This window comes from Rana temporaria, chromosome 4 (assembly GCF_905171775.1).
Source record: "Rana temporaria chromosome 4, aRanTem1.1, whole genome shotgun sequence".
NCBI classification, from domain to species: domain Eukaryota; kingdom Metazoa; phylum Chordata; class Amphibia; order Anura; family Ranidae; genus Rana; species Rana temporaria.
The window spans coordinates 342,664,688-342,682,870 of NC_053492.1; the positions used below are offsets into that span (position 1 = coordinate 342,664,688).

The window sequence follows — 18,183 nt, forward strand, 5'->3', positions numbered from 1 at the left end:
CACGCTGCCCCGAAAATGGGGGCCCCATGATGGCACTGAGAGTGATAGATACACAGGGGAGGCAGTCTGCCTCCTACCTACTTGATGTCTGTTTACCTTCACTGTCATCATTGTAGGGGCCCCAGAGCATTACTTTGCCCAGGGGCCCATGATGCTATTAAGACTGCCCTGCATTTCACCCAGGCAGAAGATAAATAAAATCTACCAACATAGCAACAAGTGATGTAAAGATGATCATTTTCCTATTGGCTAAAATAAAAAACGTCGAAGTACAAAAACGTCGGACGACACTGTAGGCAAACGCGCAAATAAGCATGAATACGCACGACAAAATGCCGGAAAAAAACGACCGAACAACCTACGCTCAGGTGTGAATGCAGCCTCAATGGCACACAAAGCCATTTGACTTTCAAATGTGATCAGCTGTGGTGATTTTGATTAGCCCAGCATGAAAAGAGCTTTCTGGAGCATTTCAGTCCCTGGTAGTGCAACTGAGGCAAACTATCTACTATAGGTGGCAAGGCACTGTCGAAAGATCTCCAAGATAAAGTTGCAGACAGGCACAAGTCAGTAGATGGATACAAAACAATGTCAAAAGCTTTATCAATGCCTAGAAATACAGTGAAGTCTATTAGTAAGAAGTGGAAGGTGTTTGGTACAACACAGACACTCCTTGGATCAGGACGTCGCTCCAAACTGGATGAAAAAGCCAGGGGGAAACTGGTCAGAGAGGCTACCAAGAGGCCTACAACAACTCTAAAGTAGGTACAGAAATTTATGACAGAGTGGTCATTGTGGTGCATGTGACAACAATATCAAAAATTCTTTGGCATTATTTGGCCTCAACACCAAACGATATGTGTAGCGAAAATTCAATACAGCTCACCATCCAAATTACTATAGAAATGGTGTTAAGCATGGAGGTGGTGATATCCTGTTTATAGGAGTGTTAAATGGGGCAAAATACTATTAAATTCTTAAGGAAAATTTGCTGCCTTCTGCCAGAAAGTTGTCAATGGGAAGAAGGTTTACATTCCAACATGACAATGACCCAAAACAAACAGCAAAAATTACCACACAGTGGTTGAAGGAGAAAAAGGCGAATGTCCTTGCATGGCCTAGTCAGAGCCCAGACTTAAAGTGGTTGTAAAGTTGAAACAACATTTTACTGCCAGCCCCTCTGTTCTATCAAGCAATCCTACACTGAGTAAATGTTTTTGTAAAATGATGCCTCTAAATACCTTATCTTAGATCTTTTCTGGCCGGTCATGTGACCTCCGGCTGCTCTCCTCCGATCTAAGGGCCGAGAATCCCCTCTGATTTCCGCTGGGGAGGTCACATGACCACTGTGCTGTCCACTTAGCCCCACTCACTGTAGTATTTAGATTGGAGGAGGAGAGTGGCCGGAGGTCACGTTACCGCCAGAAAAGATCTGAGATGAGATATTTAGAGGCATCTTGCACAAACATTTACACAGTGTAGGATGGCTTGATAAAACAAAGGGGCTGACAGTAATCTTTATTTACCTTTACTGCTAGCTACTAATAGGGACGGGACACACATACATACATACATACACACATACATACACACATACATACATACACACACACACACGCACGCAACTTGAACACTGTATGGATCAGCAGCCTTGATTACCGTGATCAGCACACTAAGTGGAACAGGCAGGATCAACCAGGTTTTTTACAGCTTAGAGAGGGGCAAATTAGACAGCACAAGCACTGTGCTGTTTAACCTGCTATAAGGGAACAGTATCTCTTCTTTCTTTCTTTTTTCTTTTTTTTTTTTCTTGGGATTACGACTTCTTTAAACCCCATTGAAAATCTGTGGAATGGCTTGAAGACTGCAGTCCACAAACGGTCACCATAAAATGTAACCAAACTTGAGCAGTTCTGAAAAGAAGAGTGGGCAAATATTGCAAAGTCTAGATGTACAAAATTAGTAGCGACCTATCCCAACAGACTAAAGGCTGTAATTTAAAGCAAAAGGTGGTTCAAGTGGCTCGTTGTGCATGACCCTAGAATGGGCGCTTAAAGCATTCCCATGACGTGAACTACGATACTGGTATGTGGAATTGACATCTGATGTGAACTACATGTACTTTTAACTACTTGCCGACCAGCCGCGGCAGTTTTACTGCAGAAACATGTCTCTGCTGGGTGAAACAACGTTATATCCTAGTAAGTCCTATCCCCCTTTAGTTAAAACACAGAGAGGGAACACAACCCCTTGATCCCTTGTGTTAACCCCTTCACTGCCAGTGACATTTTTACAGTAATCGGTGCATTTTTATAGCACTGATTGCTGTAAAATTGTCAATGGTCCCAAAAATGTGTAAAAAGTTATCGATCTGTCCGCCATAATGTCGCAGTCCCGATAAAAATCACAGATAAATATTAATAAAAATGCCATAATTCTATCCCTTATTTTGTAGACGCTATAACTTTTCTGCAAACCAATCAATATGCGCTTGTTGTGATTTTTTTTTTTTTTACCAAAAATATGTAGAAGAATACATATTGGCCTAAACTGAGGAAACAAATGAGTTTTTTGTTTTTTAAAAAAATTGGGATATTTATTATAGCAAAAAGTAAAAGATATTGTGTGTTTTTTTTTCAAAATTGTCGCTGTTCTTTTGTTTATAATGCAAAAAAAAACGCAGAGGTAATTAAATACCACCAAAAGAAAGCTCTATTTGTGGGAAAAAAAGAACGCAAATTTTGTTTGGGTACGGCATCGCACGACCGCGCAATTGTCAATTAAAGCGTCGCAGTGCCAAATTGTAAAACATGCACTGGTCAGGAAGGGGGTAAAATCTTCTGGGGCTGAAGGGATTAATGTCTGGTTGTACAAATTTGCGACATTTCCATAGACCTTTGCCTGATTTAAAAAAAAAAAAAAAATCTCCATAGGCGACGCTTTAAACTTATTTTCAGGCTACCAGTTTAGAATTACACAGGACATCTGAACCTTGCATTATTGCTCTTGCTCTGATGTTCGTGGTGATACCTCACACGTCTGGTGTGATCATTGTTTTCATTTGCGTGCTAGACCTATGTATGGGGGTGCTTCTCTTTTCTTTTCTTTTTTTTTATTCTATACATTTTTTTATTTTTTTTTATCAAACTGAGATCGGTTTTACCAGATGCTGTTACAGGCCGCTAACAACTTGTTTACTACAAAGCAAAACCAGAAGTGACAAAATCCTTGTCGCTTCTGGTTTCATAGACCATAGAGATGATTGAGGAACTTCTTCTCCTCCTTCATCTCTATGGTCAGCTGGCTGAACCATTAGAAAGGGAGAGCCCAGGATGGCAGCACAAAACAGCAGGGGATGGGGGAGAAACAACATCCCCTTCCGCCGCATGCAAAAGTGATTCAGCGGCTCTATAGCAATCCAGCGTCTCTATTCAGAATTTCCGGCTGAATAAAAAGATATCGGGGTCATGGCTGCAGCCATGATCCTGGTATTGCCACTTAAACCTGAGGGCGATACAGGTATGGTGGGAAGTGATTAAATGAGCTTTGGTCTAGGAAGATGGTTGCGATTGTGTATCATGTCTAGATATGGATTCATGATTAATAAACTTTAACTTGCATTTTTGGGTGGCACTGTGAACAGTAATTTGTGGAAGTATTCCTGAGCCCATGCACTCCATCACAGAATCAAGCCTGTTTTTAATGAGGTGACGTCTGAGGGCCCAAAGAGCACGGAAATCCAGTATTGTTCTTTGTACACAGAGCTTTCTCCAGATTCTTGGAATATTTTGAAGATGATATGTACTGTAAATGATGATATTTAGAGTCTTTGCAATTTTACGTTGAACATTATTCTGAAATTGTTCAACGAATTTTAGACTCGGTGATCCGTGAGCCTCTTCCCATCCTTACATCAGAGACACGCTGAATCTCTAAGATGCTCTTTTTATACCAAATCGTGTTACTGGCCTGTTGCCAGTTAACCTAGTTTGTTGCAAAATTTTCTTCCAGCTCTTTCTTGTTAGTAGGCTAGCTTCCAAGCCAGCCAAGTTTAGCTCCATGCCCCCTTTTTCTAATTTTTGGTTGGCTCCTCAACCCTAATGCCGCGTACACACCACCACTTTATGTGATGAAAAAAAGACGTTTTTAAAAACGTCACTTTAATTGACGGTGTGTGGGGGAAAACGTCGTTTTATGTCTTCTAAAAAACGACCAAAAAAAATTGAAGCATGCTACAATTTTATGTGTCGTTTTTCAAAAGTGCACTTTTTACTTCACAGAAATTGACCGTGTGTAGCAAAAAACTTCGTTTTCTAAGAAGTTTTTTCATCCACGCATGCCCAGAAGCTACTTATGAAGCAAGCTTCAATGGTAAAACGTGGTGGAACGTAACCTCACTTTGCAAGATCATTGTGAGAAAACGATGGTGTGTAGGCAACTTCGTCTTTGAAAATTGAAGTTTCAAAAACGTCATTTTTTACTTCACAGAAAGTGTCGTTTTTTTTCATCACATAAAGTGATGGTGTGTATGCGGCATTAGAAGTCGTCGCTGGAACAGAGTCACTGTTAAAAGTGCTTGGGTCTTCCTGCCCAGGACAAATTTCTGTTGTTCCGCTCATGTGCCTGTGCCCTTCGGACCAAGAGTCGACCCTGGACTTGTGCCTGCATGATGGCCTCCTTCAAGGTAGTGCCATATGCTCAGTTTTAATCCAGACTGTTGTAACTCGATCTCCTTTCAGTGTTGAATAAAAAATCTTTATCCTTTGACTGCCCCATGTGTCTAACCAGCAAGGCCAGTTTCTCCCTGTGTGGTGGATTTCAATCTGTTGTTGGAGTCCAGAGTCTTTCTGAAGACATGGAAAGTTCTCACGATAGATAACAGCCTATTGGGCTGTGGAAGAGTTTTGGGTGTCCTATTGGTGCAGGTCACTTGGTTGTCAGAGGACACTCCTCTTCCTATCAACTTCATGGATCATGGATAATTTGGTTGTCACTTCAACATTGGTTCCCTCAGTTTCAAGGTCGTCTTACAAGAATTTAGTCAACAGTGCCTGAATTAACTGTAGAAGCATAAAAAAAGAAAGCTGACTTGTGCTCTCTTGGGTAAAATTTCACACTTTGGCTTTGTCTGTCATCCAAATCTTAGGCGTTTGAAAATTGGCAGGTGGACTTTCTCAGTTGTCTTCTGGGCCCCCAGGGCCTTTGCAGCGTACACACGCAGAATCGAGTTTGCGAGCATTCTGGTAAACCTCATTGCACCAAACTGGCCTAGCAGAATAATGGTATTGGAACATATGAAGACTCCTGGGAGACTCTTCGTGGTTACTTTCTGATTGTCCAGATCTTCTGTCCCAAAGTCCAGTTGACCACTTGCTTCTCGGTCACTTTTTTTTTTACAGCATTATCATGAGGGACGGGGACCTATTGGATACAGTCATCGCTACTCTTGCGAAAGCTAGGAAGTTGACTTATTGACTTAAGTCCACCATCACGCCTGGAACGGCTGTATTGCATGGTGTGAAACCAGGAATTTTATTTCTAAGAGGTACCCTGTGGGGAACATCTGTTCTTTCTGTTTGTTGTGCTTTCCATCCCTCAGTTGGATTGCTGTTTGGACGTCTCATAATTTAAGGGATTTGGTATAGTCTCGTTTTATTTTTTTGGGGAAAAAAAAATAATTATACTTACCTGCCCTGTGCAGTGGATTTGCACAGAGCAGCCCAGATCCTCCTCTTCTCGGGTTTCTCTTCTGTCCTCCTGGCCCCACCCTTCCTGTCGAGTGCCCCCACAGCAAACAGTTTGCTATGGAGACACCCGAGCCAAGTCACAGCTCTCTGTGTCTATTAATACATGGAGCTATGACCCATCCCCTCTTTCTCCTGATTGTCTGACTGACTTTGACAGCAGCCGGAGCCAATGGCGCCGTTGCTGTGTCTCAGCCAATCAGGAGAGAGAGTCTTGGATGGCCTAGACACTCGTGGACTTCGCTGGACAGAGATGGGGCTCGGGCAAGTATTGGGGAATGCCGGGGCGGCTGCTGCACACAGATGGCCTTTTATCTTAATGCAATGAATGCAATAAGAGGAAAAAACCCTTCTGAATTTACAACTCCTTTAAAGGCTGAAGATCTGGTGTATGACTAAGAAAATAGGATTTTTGTCCTAGCAGTAAAACACTTTCTTGAAGTACAGTACAGGACACAGAATCTTTAATCTTTAACCATGTGTTATATGCAGATGATTGGATACTGACAAAAAGGCAGCTGCAGGAACCCCCTATATAACCTGACCCAATCACAGCTAGCCTCAGTTTGTAGCAAGTAATAGGGAGATCAAAAAGAACAGACCTGTGTCCTGTACTGTACGCCAAGAAACAAGTTTCACTGGCAAGTCAAAAATAGTATTTTATTTACCATGATTTCAACTGTAATTGCTAAATGTTTCATATCAGTTTAGCTTGCGCAATGATTCTCTTATTCCAATAAGTGTTCTATGTAGTAACTGTTTTATGTTTTGTAAACTGAGAGTAACTCTCTTCTGTAGGTTCATCTGGGTAGTTCCCATTTACTGTTGAGACGTGCAGCTGTAGCTTGCCTGAGACAGCTGGCACAGAGGGAAGCGGCTGAAGTGTGTGAATATGCCATGAATCTTGCAAAAAATGCTGGGGACAAGGAAACCAGTGGCATAAGTAAGTTGGAAAATGTAAAGTACGTGTTCAATAACTCTAACTAAAACATTTTGGTTAAAGTGAAAAATGGCTAGTTTATATTCCCTGTTGGTGTTTATTGTTGTCTGTTTTTTACTTAAAAAAAAATTTGAAATGTCTAAGCTGATAAAGGGTTGCTATTAACAGTACAAAGGAATATATGCTTTAACAGTCGATCAGCATTTATAATTTTCTTTTTCTGTTTTCAGACATAAATATAACCGATACGGGTCTGGAAGGAGTTCTGTTTGGCATGCTGGACCGAGAAACCGACAGGAAACTTTGCTCAGACATACATGACACTTTGGGTCACATGCTTTCTTCCTTGGCTGTGAATAAATTATCCCATTGGTTGCAACTATGCAAAGATGTCTTGGCAGCCACTAGTGGTATGTTTCTAAATTGGTAGCCATCTGTTTTTTATTAGAAATTTTCTGTCTATCTGCATATTTATTGCTAATGGTGTAAATCAAAGAAATACATTTATAAAGTTGTATGCAAAATTGAAATTAAAAAAATGTATAAAAATTTGCTTAAGGCACGAAGGTGTCTGCATGCATTAAAATTATGATATTGAAGAAGACATACAATATTTTGTGTATGTATCTCATTTGTAAATATAGAAAGATCTCCCCTCAGATACTTTTATGTAAGCCCAGGGTGTTTAAAAATGTACTCCTTTGCTCTTAACGCAATGGCTTGTTTTGCAGTTTTATCGTTTAGAGATTTGGGGCTTTACAAGCCATTCTGTCAAGGAAGATGCTTGAAATACTTTAAAATACTTGGCATGTTCTATGTAATTCAGTGTGTCGATCTTCTATTTCAAAGGAGGGTGCAGCTGATCAGAGTAGGCTGCAGTGACGCTAATTGCTGTCAGCTTCTTCTCTACAAATAAGCATGGTCTTTGAGGGATCCAGCTATTAGAGAAACAGAGGAGGCCTTAGACTTTTGCTGTCAATACTTATCCTTATAAAGAGAGTGAAGGTCCTAGATACAGGCTATTAGGTGGATTCAGAAAGACTTAGGCTGGCGTATCAGTAGATACGCCAGCCTAAGTCAGAATTTGCGTCGGCGCCAATTTAAGCGTATTCTAGTATCCAGATACGCTTAAATTAGGCTCAGATACGAGCGGCGTAAGTGTCTTACACCCTCGTATCCTAAAGCGTAATTTTTAGGCTGACCGCTAGGTGGCGCTTCCATTGCGGTCTGCGTAGAATATGTAAATCACTAGATACGCCTATTCACGAACGTACGCCCGTCCGACGCAGTACAGATACGCCGTTTACGTAACGCATTATCAGGCCTAAAGTTATTCCATCAAATAGCTGGAATAGTAATGTTAAGTATGGCCGCCGTTCCCGCGTAGAAATTTTAAAATTTTACGTTGTTTGCGTAAGTCGTCCGTGAATAGGGTTTTACGCCATTTACGTCCACGTCGAAATCAATAGGACCGTGCGGCGTACTTGGCCGCAATGCACACTGGGATATGTACACGGATGGCGCATGCGCCGTCCCCAAAAAAACGTCAATCACATCAGGTCAACCCAAATTAGAATAAAACACGCCCCCTCAGCCTATTTTAAATTAGGCTCGCTTACGCCCGACGCATTTACGTTACGCCACCGTAACTTAGCAGGCAAGTACTTTGTGAATCATGTACTTGCCTCGCTAACTTACGGCGGCGTAGTGTAAATGCCATAAGCTACGCCGCCGCAAGTATGCGCTCGCCATCCTGAATCTAGCTATATGTATTTAATATATGGATCTACTCCCTGCCAATTTTCAAAGTACAGAAAACATTTAAACACCAATACCTCTGTTTGCATTGATTATCCCTCTAATTCATTATTCTTACTTCTTCTCTGACCTGAGCAAATTTTTCTGATTTAGGCAAAATATAGCAAAATGTTTTTTGTATGTTGCTCATTAAAAAGCCCATACTACTTTTGTCATTGTAGAAGTAGGAACAACTGCTGTGGTGGCTGGAGGAAGGGATGAATCGTCCGAAAAGAAAGATGAAATGGATGACGATACCATGTTTACTACTCTTGGAGAGGATGATAAATCAAAACCGTTTGTGGCACCCCGCTGGGCTACACGTGTCTTTGCTGCAGACTGTCTTTGCAGAATTATATTGCTGTGTGAAAACGCTGACAAAGCGCACTTTGATTTAGCTGCAGCTCGCACACTAAAACTAAAAAATAGCAAAAGTAAGACTTTCAAATAATTTTTCTTTATTCTTAATTTATGAAGACTGCTATATGTGCTTTATACAGAACCTTACAAATGGACGATGCTCTCTTTGAGATGTTGCTTTCTTATATTAAAGATTTTTCTAACCATTGTAAGTTAAAGCTGCACTCCAGGAATATGAATTTTTTTTTTATCTTGCAGTGAGCGCTCCCCACACTGCAAGGGTTAAATATTAATTTTTGCTTAGACCCCTTTTAACACTGAGGCGCTTTGTAGGCGCTAAAAATAGCACCTGCAAAGCGCCCTGAAAGAGCCGCTCCTCACACTCCAGTGTGAAAGCAAGAAAAATTACGATAAAGCGCTGCTAAAAATAGCAGCGCTTTACCGCCGACGCACCCACCACCCCAGTGTGAAAGGGGCCTTAGTTGGGGTACCAGTAAAAACACTTTTAGCCTTATGCAGACCGAGCGTTAAAAATACTGCTTTTAGGGGCTTTTTCATGCCTCTAAATGCCCCTCCATGTTAGTATATATGCCCATGGACACATAAATGAACACATAGATGTTTAGAGAAAAAAATAAATATATAGAGTATAGTACTCTGGTTATCATTTAAATATATTCCTTTTGGGAATGTTTCAACATCTATGGCCCCCAGTATATATACCGGGGGGTCCAGAGGGATAGATACCCGTGCCAATCTACTTATGCAATGGGAGATCTCCTCCCAATACCTATGTAGTTTTGGACATCTCCATATCAGATGTATAAAATCTACATGATGTATTTTGCACTTTGGGCATAACGGGGAATCTCTTCCCCCCCCCATCTATGCAACTGCTCTGGTGTTCTATATGCCCTATGCAAAATAAATAATTGTGACAATCTATGAGACGCGGATATCGATACTACGGCAATGGATTCTACGGCTTTGTTCCATAGATTTTCATCTATATCCTCTATGTCCTCAGCCCATTTGCTGCGACATTTCAGGGATGTATGGTCCTGGGCCTTAGATAACAGTTCCGCGTATATTTTTGATATTAGTCCTTCCGGTCCTCTGTTCCGAGTACTACTATTAATCAGAGGTTCTACCGATGTTACTAGAGATTGTGTTTTTTGTTGTGCCTGCAGCGCATGTCGGAGTTGGAGGTATTGGTAGAACCCCTTTGGGTTTAGCTGGAACGACTGGAATCGACACAGCTGTTCATACGTTTTCAATACATCCCCCTCATACAGCTGCGCGAAAAAATATATCCCTTTCTCTTTCCATAGGGTAAATCCCCTTAATTCCTGTATTTCCGGGTATCTTGGATTATGCCATATCGGGGTAAATGGCAGCGGGCCTTTTACTCTCAGGGCTTTCCTGACCTCCCCCATACCCTTTTAATTAGAGTGCCTATCGATGGTATACTAGGGAGATCCATTTCCAGGTGGGACCCTGCCTCCAATGTTGGGGCACATATAGTTACCAGATTACATATAGAGTCCTCACAGACGCCCCCATCCCGCTAAGTGCTGAAATCCTGTAGACTTTACCTTACACATGAGCCGTGTGTGGGGAACTGTATCGAATGCTTTTGCAAAATTCAAGTGCACCACGTCCATAGCCATGCCTCTGTCCAAGAAGTCTATGGCTAAGTGTAGAAAACCTGCAGGAAAGCCACAGGTACACTGCACTGCACCTGCAATGTGTGTAAACTGCCCCCCCCAGTTGTAGCATAGAATGACAGACTTCCCTAAAACATTGATCCCTCCAGTGGCGGGCTGTCGCCGTGGACAGGGAATCCTGGGCTCCGGACATTTTTAAGCCACAATGCTATAACTCCAATGCAGATGTCATGGCCGTGTCACAGGTCTCTCAATGGGTGGTATGTCATCCATTGAGAGCCAGCTGCTACACATGTAAATATCTTCTAAATGGTGCAGATATTTACTTTACCTACAAGTAAGCCTTATGATAGGCCTATCTTTAGGTACAAGATAAAATGCAGAGTTTAATAACACTTTAGGAGTGCAAAAATCTTTTTTTTTTTTTCTTTTTTTTCCTGTGTATTTTTAGAGCCTGATATATAATGCTGAGTTTGAACAAATTCTCCTAGTAGAATATATTTTCACACGTCCTGCAGTGCTGGAGTCGGACTAATACTCTAATTTTGGCATTTTTTGTTTTACAGATGACCTTTTGGTTTTGCACCTCTCTGACCTTATTCGGATGGCTTTCATGGCTGCTACTGATCACAGCAATCAACTTCGTATGGCTGGTTTACAGGCCTTGGAGGATATCATCAAAAAATTTGCCTCTGTTCCTGAGCCTGAATTTCCTGGACATGTAATTCTAGAACAGTATCAAGCTAACGTAAGGAAAATATGCTTAGCAAAATATCCTTCACACAGCTTCTTGGCAGATGTTTTGTGAGCTTGAGAGTGCAGCATTTTATTTTATCACACAATTCAGAGGCACAGTTGTACCATGGTTTAGAGCAGTGTTTCTCAATTCCAGTCCTCAAGGCGCCCCAACAGGTCATGTTTTCAGGATTTCCCTTAGATGAAATGAATGTGGTAATTACTAAGGCAGTGAAACTGATCAAATCACTTGTGCAAAATAATGGAAAGCATGAAAACATGACCTTTTGGGGCGCTTGAAGACTGGAGAAACACTGGTTTTGAGTATTGACTAAGTGAGTTATATATGGAGAAATAAATATGAGTGTATGAATTTATAATATAATACATTTTTTTTGCCCTCTTTCCTGATCTGCCAACACTATACAGATGCTGACTTTCTGAAAGCTTATATTTGCATAGGACTAGGCGGGTTCTCTTTCCCTCTATGCCAGTGCCTAAAGTGGTGCTAAATTCAAAAACCTTAGATACTGTATGATGGCTGCATTTTTTTTTTTTCTTCGTTTTTTTTTTTTGCTTTTATTTTTACTCATTGATGAAGCCAGTCTGTTCTTTTTTCAACCTTTTTTATCTGACCAAGCTGTCCATCAATAATGGCAGTTAAAAGGTTGAGACCAACCATTTAACATTGACAGGGGTAACTAAAATCCCAGAACAGTAATAGACGGGAAATCGTCCAATGGGGACACTAGTTCTGGTGACCAGGGGGTATACCAAGAGATTCTCTTAGATTTTTTCAGGGATTTCCTCTCACTTCCTGTTTTGGCTATGGGAAAGGAAGTGAAGGGAAATTTCCCCAATGGGACATAGAAAGCAAAAAAACTGACAGGGTTTATAACCCTCCCTTACTCTATCCAGAATGGGGGGAAAACAAATCTGCAAGTGCATCTAACCCTCCTCCCCCCCAGATTGACAATGATGCTTTCCAACACTGTGTCTGTTGCTCCTTCATCCAGAGTGGGGACGCCTTAAGAGGGGAAGTGTAATACTGTCCACATCACTAGGTGATGGCAAAGGGAAAAAAATCCTTAAAAAAAATAGAACTAATGCAGGATTGATAAGCTGCGACAGACTGGTGAGACGTCACCAAGCTCCTTTGAAGGAGGGCGCAGTAGCCATGTGTGCCCCACAGCTGCCAGTTTGCTTTTTCACAAGGCCTCATTTGGGGATTGGAGAGTTAGGTGGTGCTGTTGAAGGTAGGACCTGCCACTTTCTGATATCTGCTATACTGCATTTGTAGTTTGCTTTGCAACAGAGATCAATTAAAGCAACAGCATTTTGTTGTAAACATTTCTCAGTCCATTTTTTTTTTTTTAAATGCTACTCAAGTGTTAATTTTTTTAAGTAGGTTTTTTTTTTTTTAAGATGTTTCATTAGTGCTTAACTGCTTCAGAAAACTAACCATAAATGTAATTTCCAGGTTGGAGCTGCACTACGGCCGGCATTTTCACAGGATACACCCTCAGACATTACAGCAAAAGCTTGCCAGGTATAAATGTTTAAGCTTTGAATATTTAAAACAACATTTTCCTAGAACATTTCAATGACATTTGTGTATTTTTGTTAGGTGTGTAGTGCCTGGATAGGGAGCCGAGTCGTGAGTGATCTGAATGATCTTCGCAGGGTTCACAACCTCCTTGTTTCCTCACTAGACAAGGTGCAAGCAGGAAAGGGATCTTCAAGTCAGCTTTACCGGGAAAGTGCCATTACTATGGAGAAACTGGCTGTATTAAAAGCTTGGGCAGAGGTAGGTATGTATGTGATTTAACCAGCTATTTGTTTTTATTTCCATTCCCTGGTAGTTTTCTTCATAGATATTTATCGGGGAATGCAAGGCTGTGCTGGCGTGTTGAGAGGCCATATGGAGTTCCAGTGGTCAGTCTTGCAGCAATTCATCCTGAGCCAGCTTATCTAGCCAGTAGAGGTGGATTGACTGACCCTGGGGACTGGGCTGATATACACTAAGCCTGGGACACTAAACACAATAGCCTGGAAATGCCCATGTGAACAGCCTGGGTAGTACTTGCAGGAGTAAAGGTAAGCAGGTACTTAGACTTAAAAACACAACACCCATGATACTCGGTTTTTGAGTCCTCGGACCCCTAAAACCGTGGGAACTCAGAAAGCATACAAACCGGCCAACTGGCGATTAAAGTTGAACCAATTAAAGTAAGAGACTCTGAAATCCCGCCTTTATCACTAAGCTTAAAGGGTCACTAAAGGAAAAAAAATTTTTTTGCTGAAATGACTGTTTACAGGGTATAGAGACATAATAGTTAACTGATTCCTTTTAAAAATGATTAAAAATAGATAAAAATCAATCATATATGTACCTACAGTTTAGTTTCGTTTTTGCTGTTGTTTCCCGGTTCTCTGATGTACAGAGACAAAGAGCCAATAGAGGGCAGTGAAGGTTTTGCAAAACAAAACTGTATTGGTGCTGAGGGGTTATAGACACACCTCCTTGATTAGTCACCACAGTGAGAAATCTCCCAGTACTGTGGTCATCAGGAAACAGACAACCAGGAAGTGTCCAGAACAGAGAGGAATTACAGCAACATCAAAGCAAAAACGAACAATGAGGACATGAAACCAGTACTGCAGTAAGGTAAAGGAAGCTATTTAGCTAAAAAAAAAAAATTCCTTTAGTGACCCTTTAACTAACACATTTTTTACACTCAATTGAGGCTGTTCCCCAATCCTCACAATGCTGAAAACATCTTGTCAAAACTCAAACATTTTACTAAGGGAAAACAAACTATGGATCAAAACAACACCGCTATTCCACAAGTGGCAGCCATAATGGCAGCTATAACTGCCTATTGCAAAAAAAAGTTCATCTACAATCCGATCTGGGGCTTATCAGAAAAGGCTTAAATAAGGCTAGAGATCACATTATTGCTATTAAAGAAGGATCAATTATCTGAATGTATGCTTACTTCTTTAATGGCAGTTCCACAGGAGGCCATACAATTTCAGGTATAAGTTTATCTAAAAATCAAAGGAAAATCTGATTTCTTAATTTATATATCACAGAACACAGAGGGGTTCATATGCGTAACTGAGTGTGTCATCCTGACACATTCAGGTAAATGGACGCTAGCTAAAAAAAAACAGGAATCCCCACCTAACCCCTCCCAGTGTTCCTAGGGAATGAACGTTTTTTTTTTTTTCCTGTGTCTCTCTGAAGATCTTTTGCTTGGCTTGGTTCCCATTGCCCATGGCCTTTTCCTTACATTCCTGACGGGGAAGAGGTAGGCCTTATCCAGATTGGTCGCTATGGCCAGTAGGCCTAGAGAGATTGTACCCAGAATGGGGGCAGCCTGTAACATCTGACAGTTGATGCTGGATCCTGTTGACTGAGATCTCCAGTGTACAGTGTACCTGGTGACTGTGCTTGCATGGTGTGCTACAGGTCCAGGCCAGTGATTCCCCTGGCTCCCTGACCGTGTTTCCTATTGTTTTGGGACTTTCTGGGCAGTTTTCTATTATGTGGCCACAGTAGTGGTGGCAAAGCTTTAAAGGGGCAGTCTGGCTTGCAATGACATCATTGTGAGTTTCTGCAAATGCGTGGGCACTATTTTCTTTGGTACTGGGTGCCTCACACCCAGTAGTGTATTTTGGTTTTGTGCTACCCTAGGCCTGACTAAACTCTTGCACCCCCTAATTTAATAATGACCCACCCCTTTCTGTCAAGGCCACACCCCTTTCTGTTTCATTTTGTAGGGGGGACACTAGTTCTCAGAGCCTGTGGGGGGGGGGGGGCAATTCCCTTAAAGCGGAGTTCCACCCTCTTTTTTAAGTCCTGTGCATCGCCTGCTCCTGTGTCACCTGAAACACATTTGGCACATTATTTTTTTTTTGGTTTTAAAACTCACTGTGTTGTTGATCATTGAAAATCGCCCCGCCGCGGCGGGAGGCTGAGCTACCCCCCCCCGCCGCCGCCGCTATACCTCCTGGGAGATCAATTCCAGCATTAGGATTCTCGTCCGTCGAATCGCGGGGCTCTACCGCGCATGCGCGAGTGCAAGCCGCACTTGAAAACCTCTCTCGAGCAGGCAGAGGGGGGCGGGGGAGGAGGCGGAGGGGGGGGGGCGAAGGCGGAGGGATGTTAATACCACAACGGCCCCGCCCACCCCCACGCCCAGAATGCACGCTTGTGCTGTATTATAGATTTGAGGGGGCGGGCAGAGGTGGAGAGTTGCTGGGAGGGACAGATACAGCAGAGCTTGGGGAGGGGGGGCGTGCAATAGCAAGTCACCTGTGCAATGTCATGTACCCCATACAAATAATTGTTCTGCCAGCAAACGCAGCCACTGTACCAAACACTGTGCCCATCAAATGCATCCACTGTGCCAAACACTGTGCCCGTCAAATGCATCCACTGTGCCAAACACTGTGCCCATCAAATGCATCCACTGTGCCCATAAAACGCATCCACTCTGCCCGTCAAGTGCATCCGCTGCGCCCATCAAGCGCATCCGCTGCGCCCATCAAGCGCATCTGCTGTGCCCATCAAATGCATCCACTGTGCCAAACACTGTGCCCGTCAAATGCATCCACTGTGCCAAACGCTGTGCCCGTCAAACTCATCCACTGTGCCCGTCAAGTGCATCCGCTGTGCCCATCAAGCGCATCCGCTGTGCCCATCAAGCGCATCTGCTGTGCCCGTCAAATGCATCCATGTAGCGGGGATCGATGCGGTGTGCTGCAGTGTGCAGGGACCGATGCGGGGTGCCGGGGGCCGATGCGGGGTGCTTTGCCAGGGCCGATGCGGGGTGCCGGGGTCGATGCGGGGTGCCAGGGCCGATGCGGGGTGCCGGGGGCCGGAGGCCGATGTGGGGTTCCGGGGCCGATGCAGGGTGCTGGGGCCGATGCGGTGTGCCGGGGCCGATGCAGGGTGCCGGGGCCGATGCAGTGTGCTGTGCCGGGGCCGGTGGGGGGTGTGTCGGGCCGATGCGGGTTCCCACCATCCCTGTGCTGTGCTCATTATGAGGGGTTCCCACCATCCCTGTGCTGTGCTCATTATGAGGGGTTCCCACCATCCCTGTGCTGTGCTCATTATGAGGGGTTCCCACCATCCCTGTGCTGTGCTCATTATGAGGGGTTTCCACCATTCCTGTGCTGTGCTGACTTTCTGGGTTTGTACTTCTGCTGTGCTCATTATGAAGGGTTCCCACCATCCCTGTGCTGTGCTCATGAGGGGGTGGTTCCCATCATCCCTGTGCTGTGCTAAGTTCCTGGGTCTGTACTTCTGCTGTGCTCATTATGAGGGGTTCCCACCATCCCTGTGCTGTGCTCATTATGAGGGGTTCCCACCATCCCTGTGCTGTGCTCATGAGGGGGTGGTTCCCATCATCCCTGTGCTGTGCTAAGTTCCTGGGTCTGTACTTCTGCTGTGCTCATTATGAGGGGTTCCCACCATCCCTGTGCTGTGCTCATTATGAGGGGTTCCCACCATCCCTGTGCTGTGCTGAGTTCCTGGGTCTGTACTTCTGCTGTGCTCATTATGAGGGGTTCCCAACATCCCTGTGCTGTGTTCATGAGGGGTTCCCATCATCCCTGTGCTGTGTTCATGAGGGGTTCCCATCATCCCTGTGCTGTGCTCATGAGGGGTTCCCATCATCCCTGTACGGTGCTCATGAGGGGTTCCCACCATCCCTGTACTGTGCTCATAAGGGGTTCCCACCATCCCTGTACTGTGCTGAGTTCCTGGGTATGTACTTCTGCTGTGCTCATGAGGGGTTCCCACCATCCCTGTGCTGTGCTCATTATGAGGGGTTCCCAACATCCCTGTGCTGTGTTCATGAGGGGTTCCCATCATCCCTGTGCTGTGTTCATGAGGGGTTCCCACCATCCCTGTACTGTGCTCATAAGGGGTTCCCACCATCCCTGTACTGTGCTGAGTTCCTGGGTATGTACTTCTGCTGTGCTCATTATGAGGGGTTCCCACCATCCCTGTGCTGTGCTGAGTTCCTGGGTATGTACTTCTGCTGTGCTCATTATGAGGGGTTCTCACCATCCATGTGCTGTGCTCATGAGGGGTTCCCATCATCCCTGTGCTGTGCTCATGAGGGGTTCCCATCATCCCTGTGCTGTGCTCATGAGGGGTTCCCATCATCCCTGTGCTGTGCTGAGTTCCTGGGTATGTACTTCTGCTGTGCTCATTATGAGGGGTTCCCACCATCCCTGTGCTGTGCTCATTATGAGGGGTTCCCACCATCCCTGTGCTGTGCTCATGAGGGGTTCCCATCATCCCTGTGCTGTGCTGAGTTCCTGGGTATGTACTTCTGCTGTGCTCATTATGAGGGGTTCCCACCATCCCTGTGCTGTGCTCATTATGAGGGGTTCCCATCATCCCTGTGCTGTGCTGAGTTCCTGGGTATGTACTTCTGCTGTGCTCATTATGAGGGGTTCCCACCATCCCTGTGCTGTGCTCATTATGAGGGGTTCCCACCATCCCTGTGGCTGTACTCCTTCTCTGCTCATTATGAGGGGTTTCCACCATCCCTACAGCCCCGGGAAGTCAGCACAGCACAGGGATGGTGAGAACCCCTCATAATGAGCAGAGCAGAAGTACAAACCCAGGAAGTCAGCACAGGGATGGTGGGAACCCCTCATAATGAGCACAGCACAAGGATGGTGGGAACCCCTCATAATGAGCACAGCACAAGGATGGTGGGAACCCCTCATAATGAGCACAGCACAGGGATGGTGGGAACCCCTCATAATGAGCACAGCACAAGGATGGTGGGAACCCCTCATAATGAGCACAGCACAAGGATGGTGGGAACCCCTCATAATGAGCACAGCAGAAGTACAGACCCGGGAACTCAGCACAGCACAGGGATGATGGGAACCACCCCCTCATGAGCACAGC

General features: G+C 44.1%; 1 protein-coding gene across 2 annotated transcripts in view; it reads left to right on the forward strand.

Moving 5' to 3' along the window:
* HEATR5B (HEAT repeat containing 5B) overlaps positions 1 to 18,183 on the forward strand; it is a 110,447-nt gene that overhangs the window by 50,968 nt on the left and 41,296 nt on the right. For both annotated transcript variants that reach the window (XM_040350796.1, XM_040350797.1), the window contains exons 22-27: positions 6,543 to 6,687; positions 6,915 to 7,094; positions 8,664 to 8,915; positions 11,075 to 11,256; positions 12,724 to 12,792; positions 12,871 to 13,050. In XM_040350796.1, coding sequence (XP_040206730.1) covers positions 6,543 to 6,687; positions 6,915 to 7,094; positions 8,664 to 8,915; positions 11,075 to 11,256; positions 12,724 to 12,792; positions 12,871 to 13,050 — 1,008 coding nt within the window. The remainder of the gene's footprint in view (positions 1 to 6,542; positions 6,688 to 6,914; positions 7,095 to 8,663; positions 8,916 to 11,074; positions 11,257 to 12,723; positions 12,793 to 12,870; positions 13,051 to 18,183) is intronic.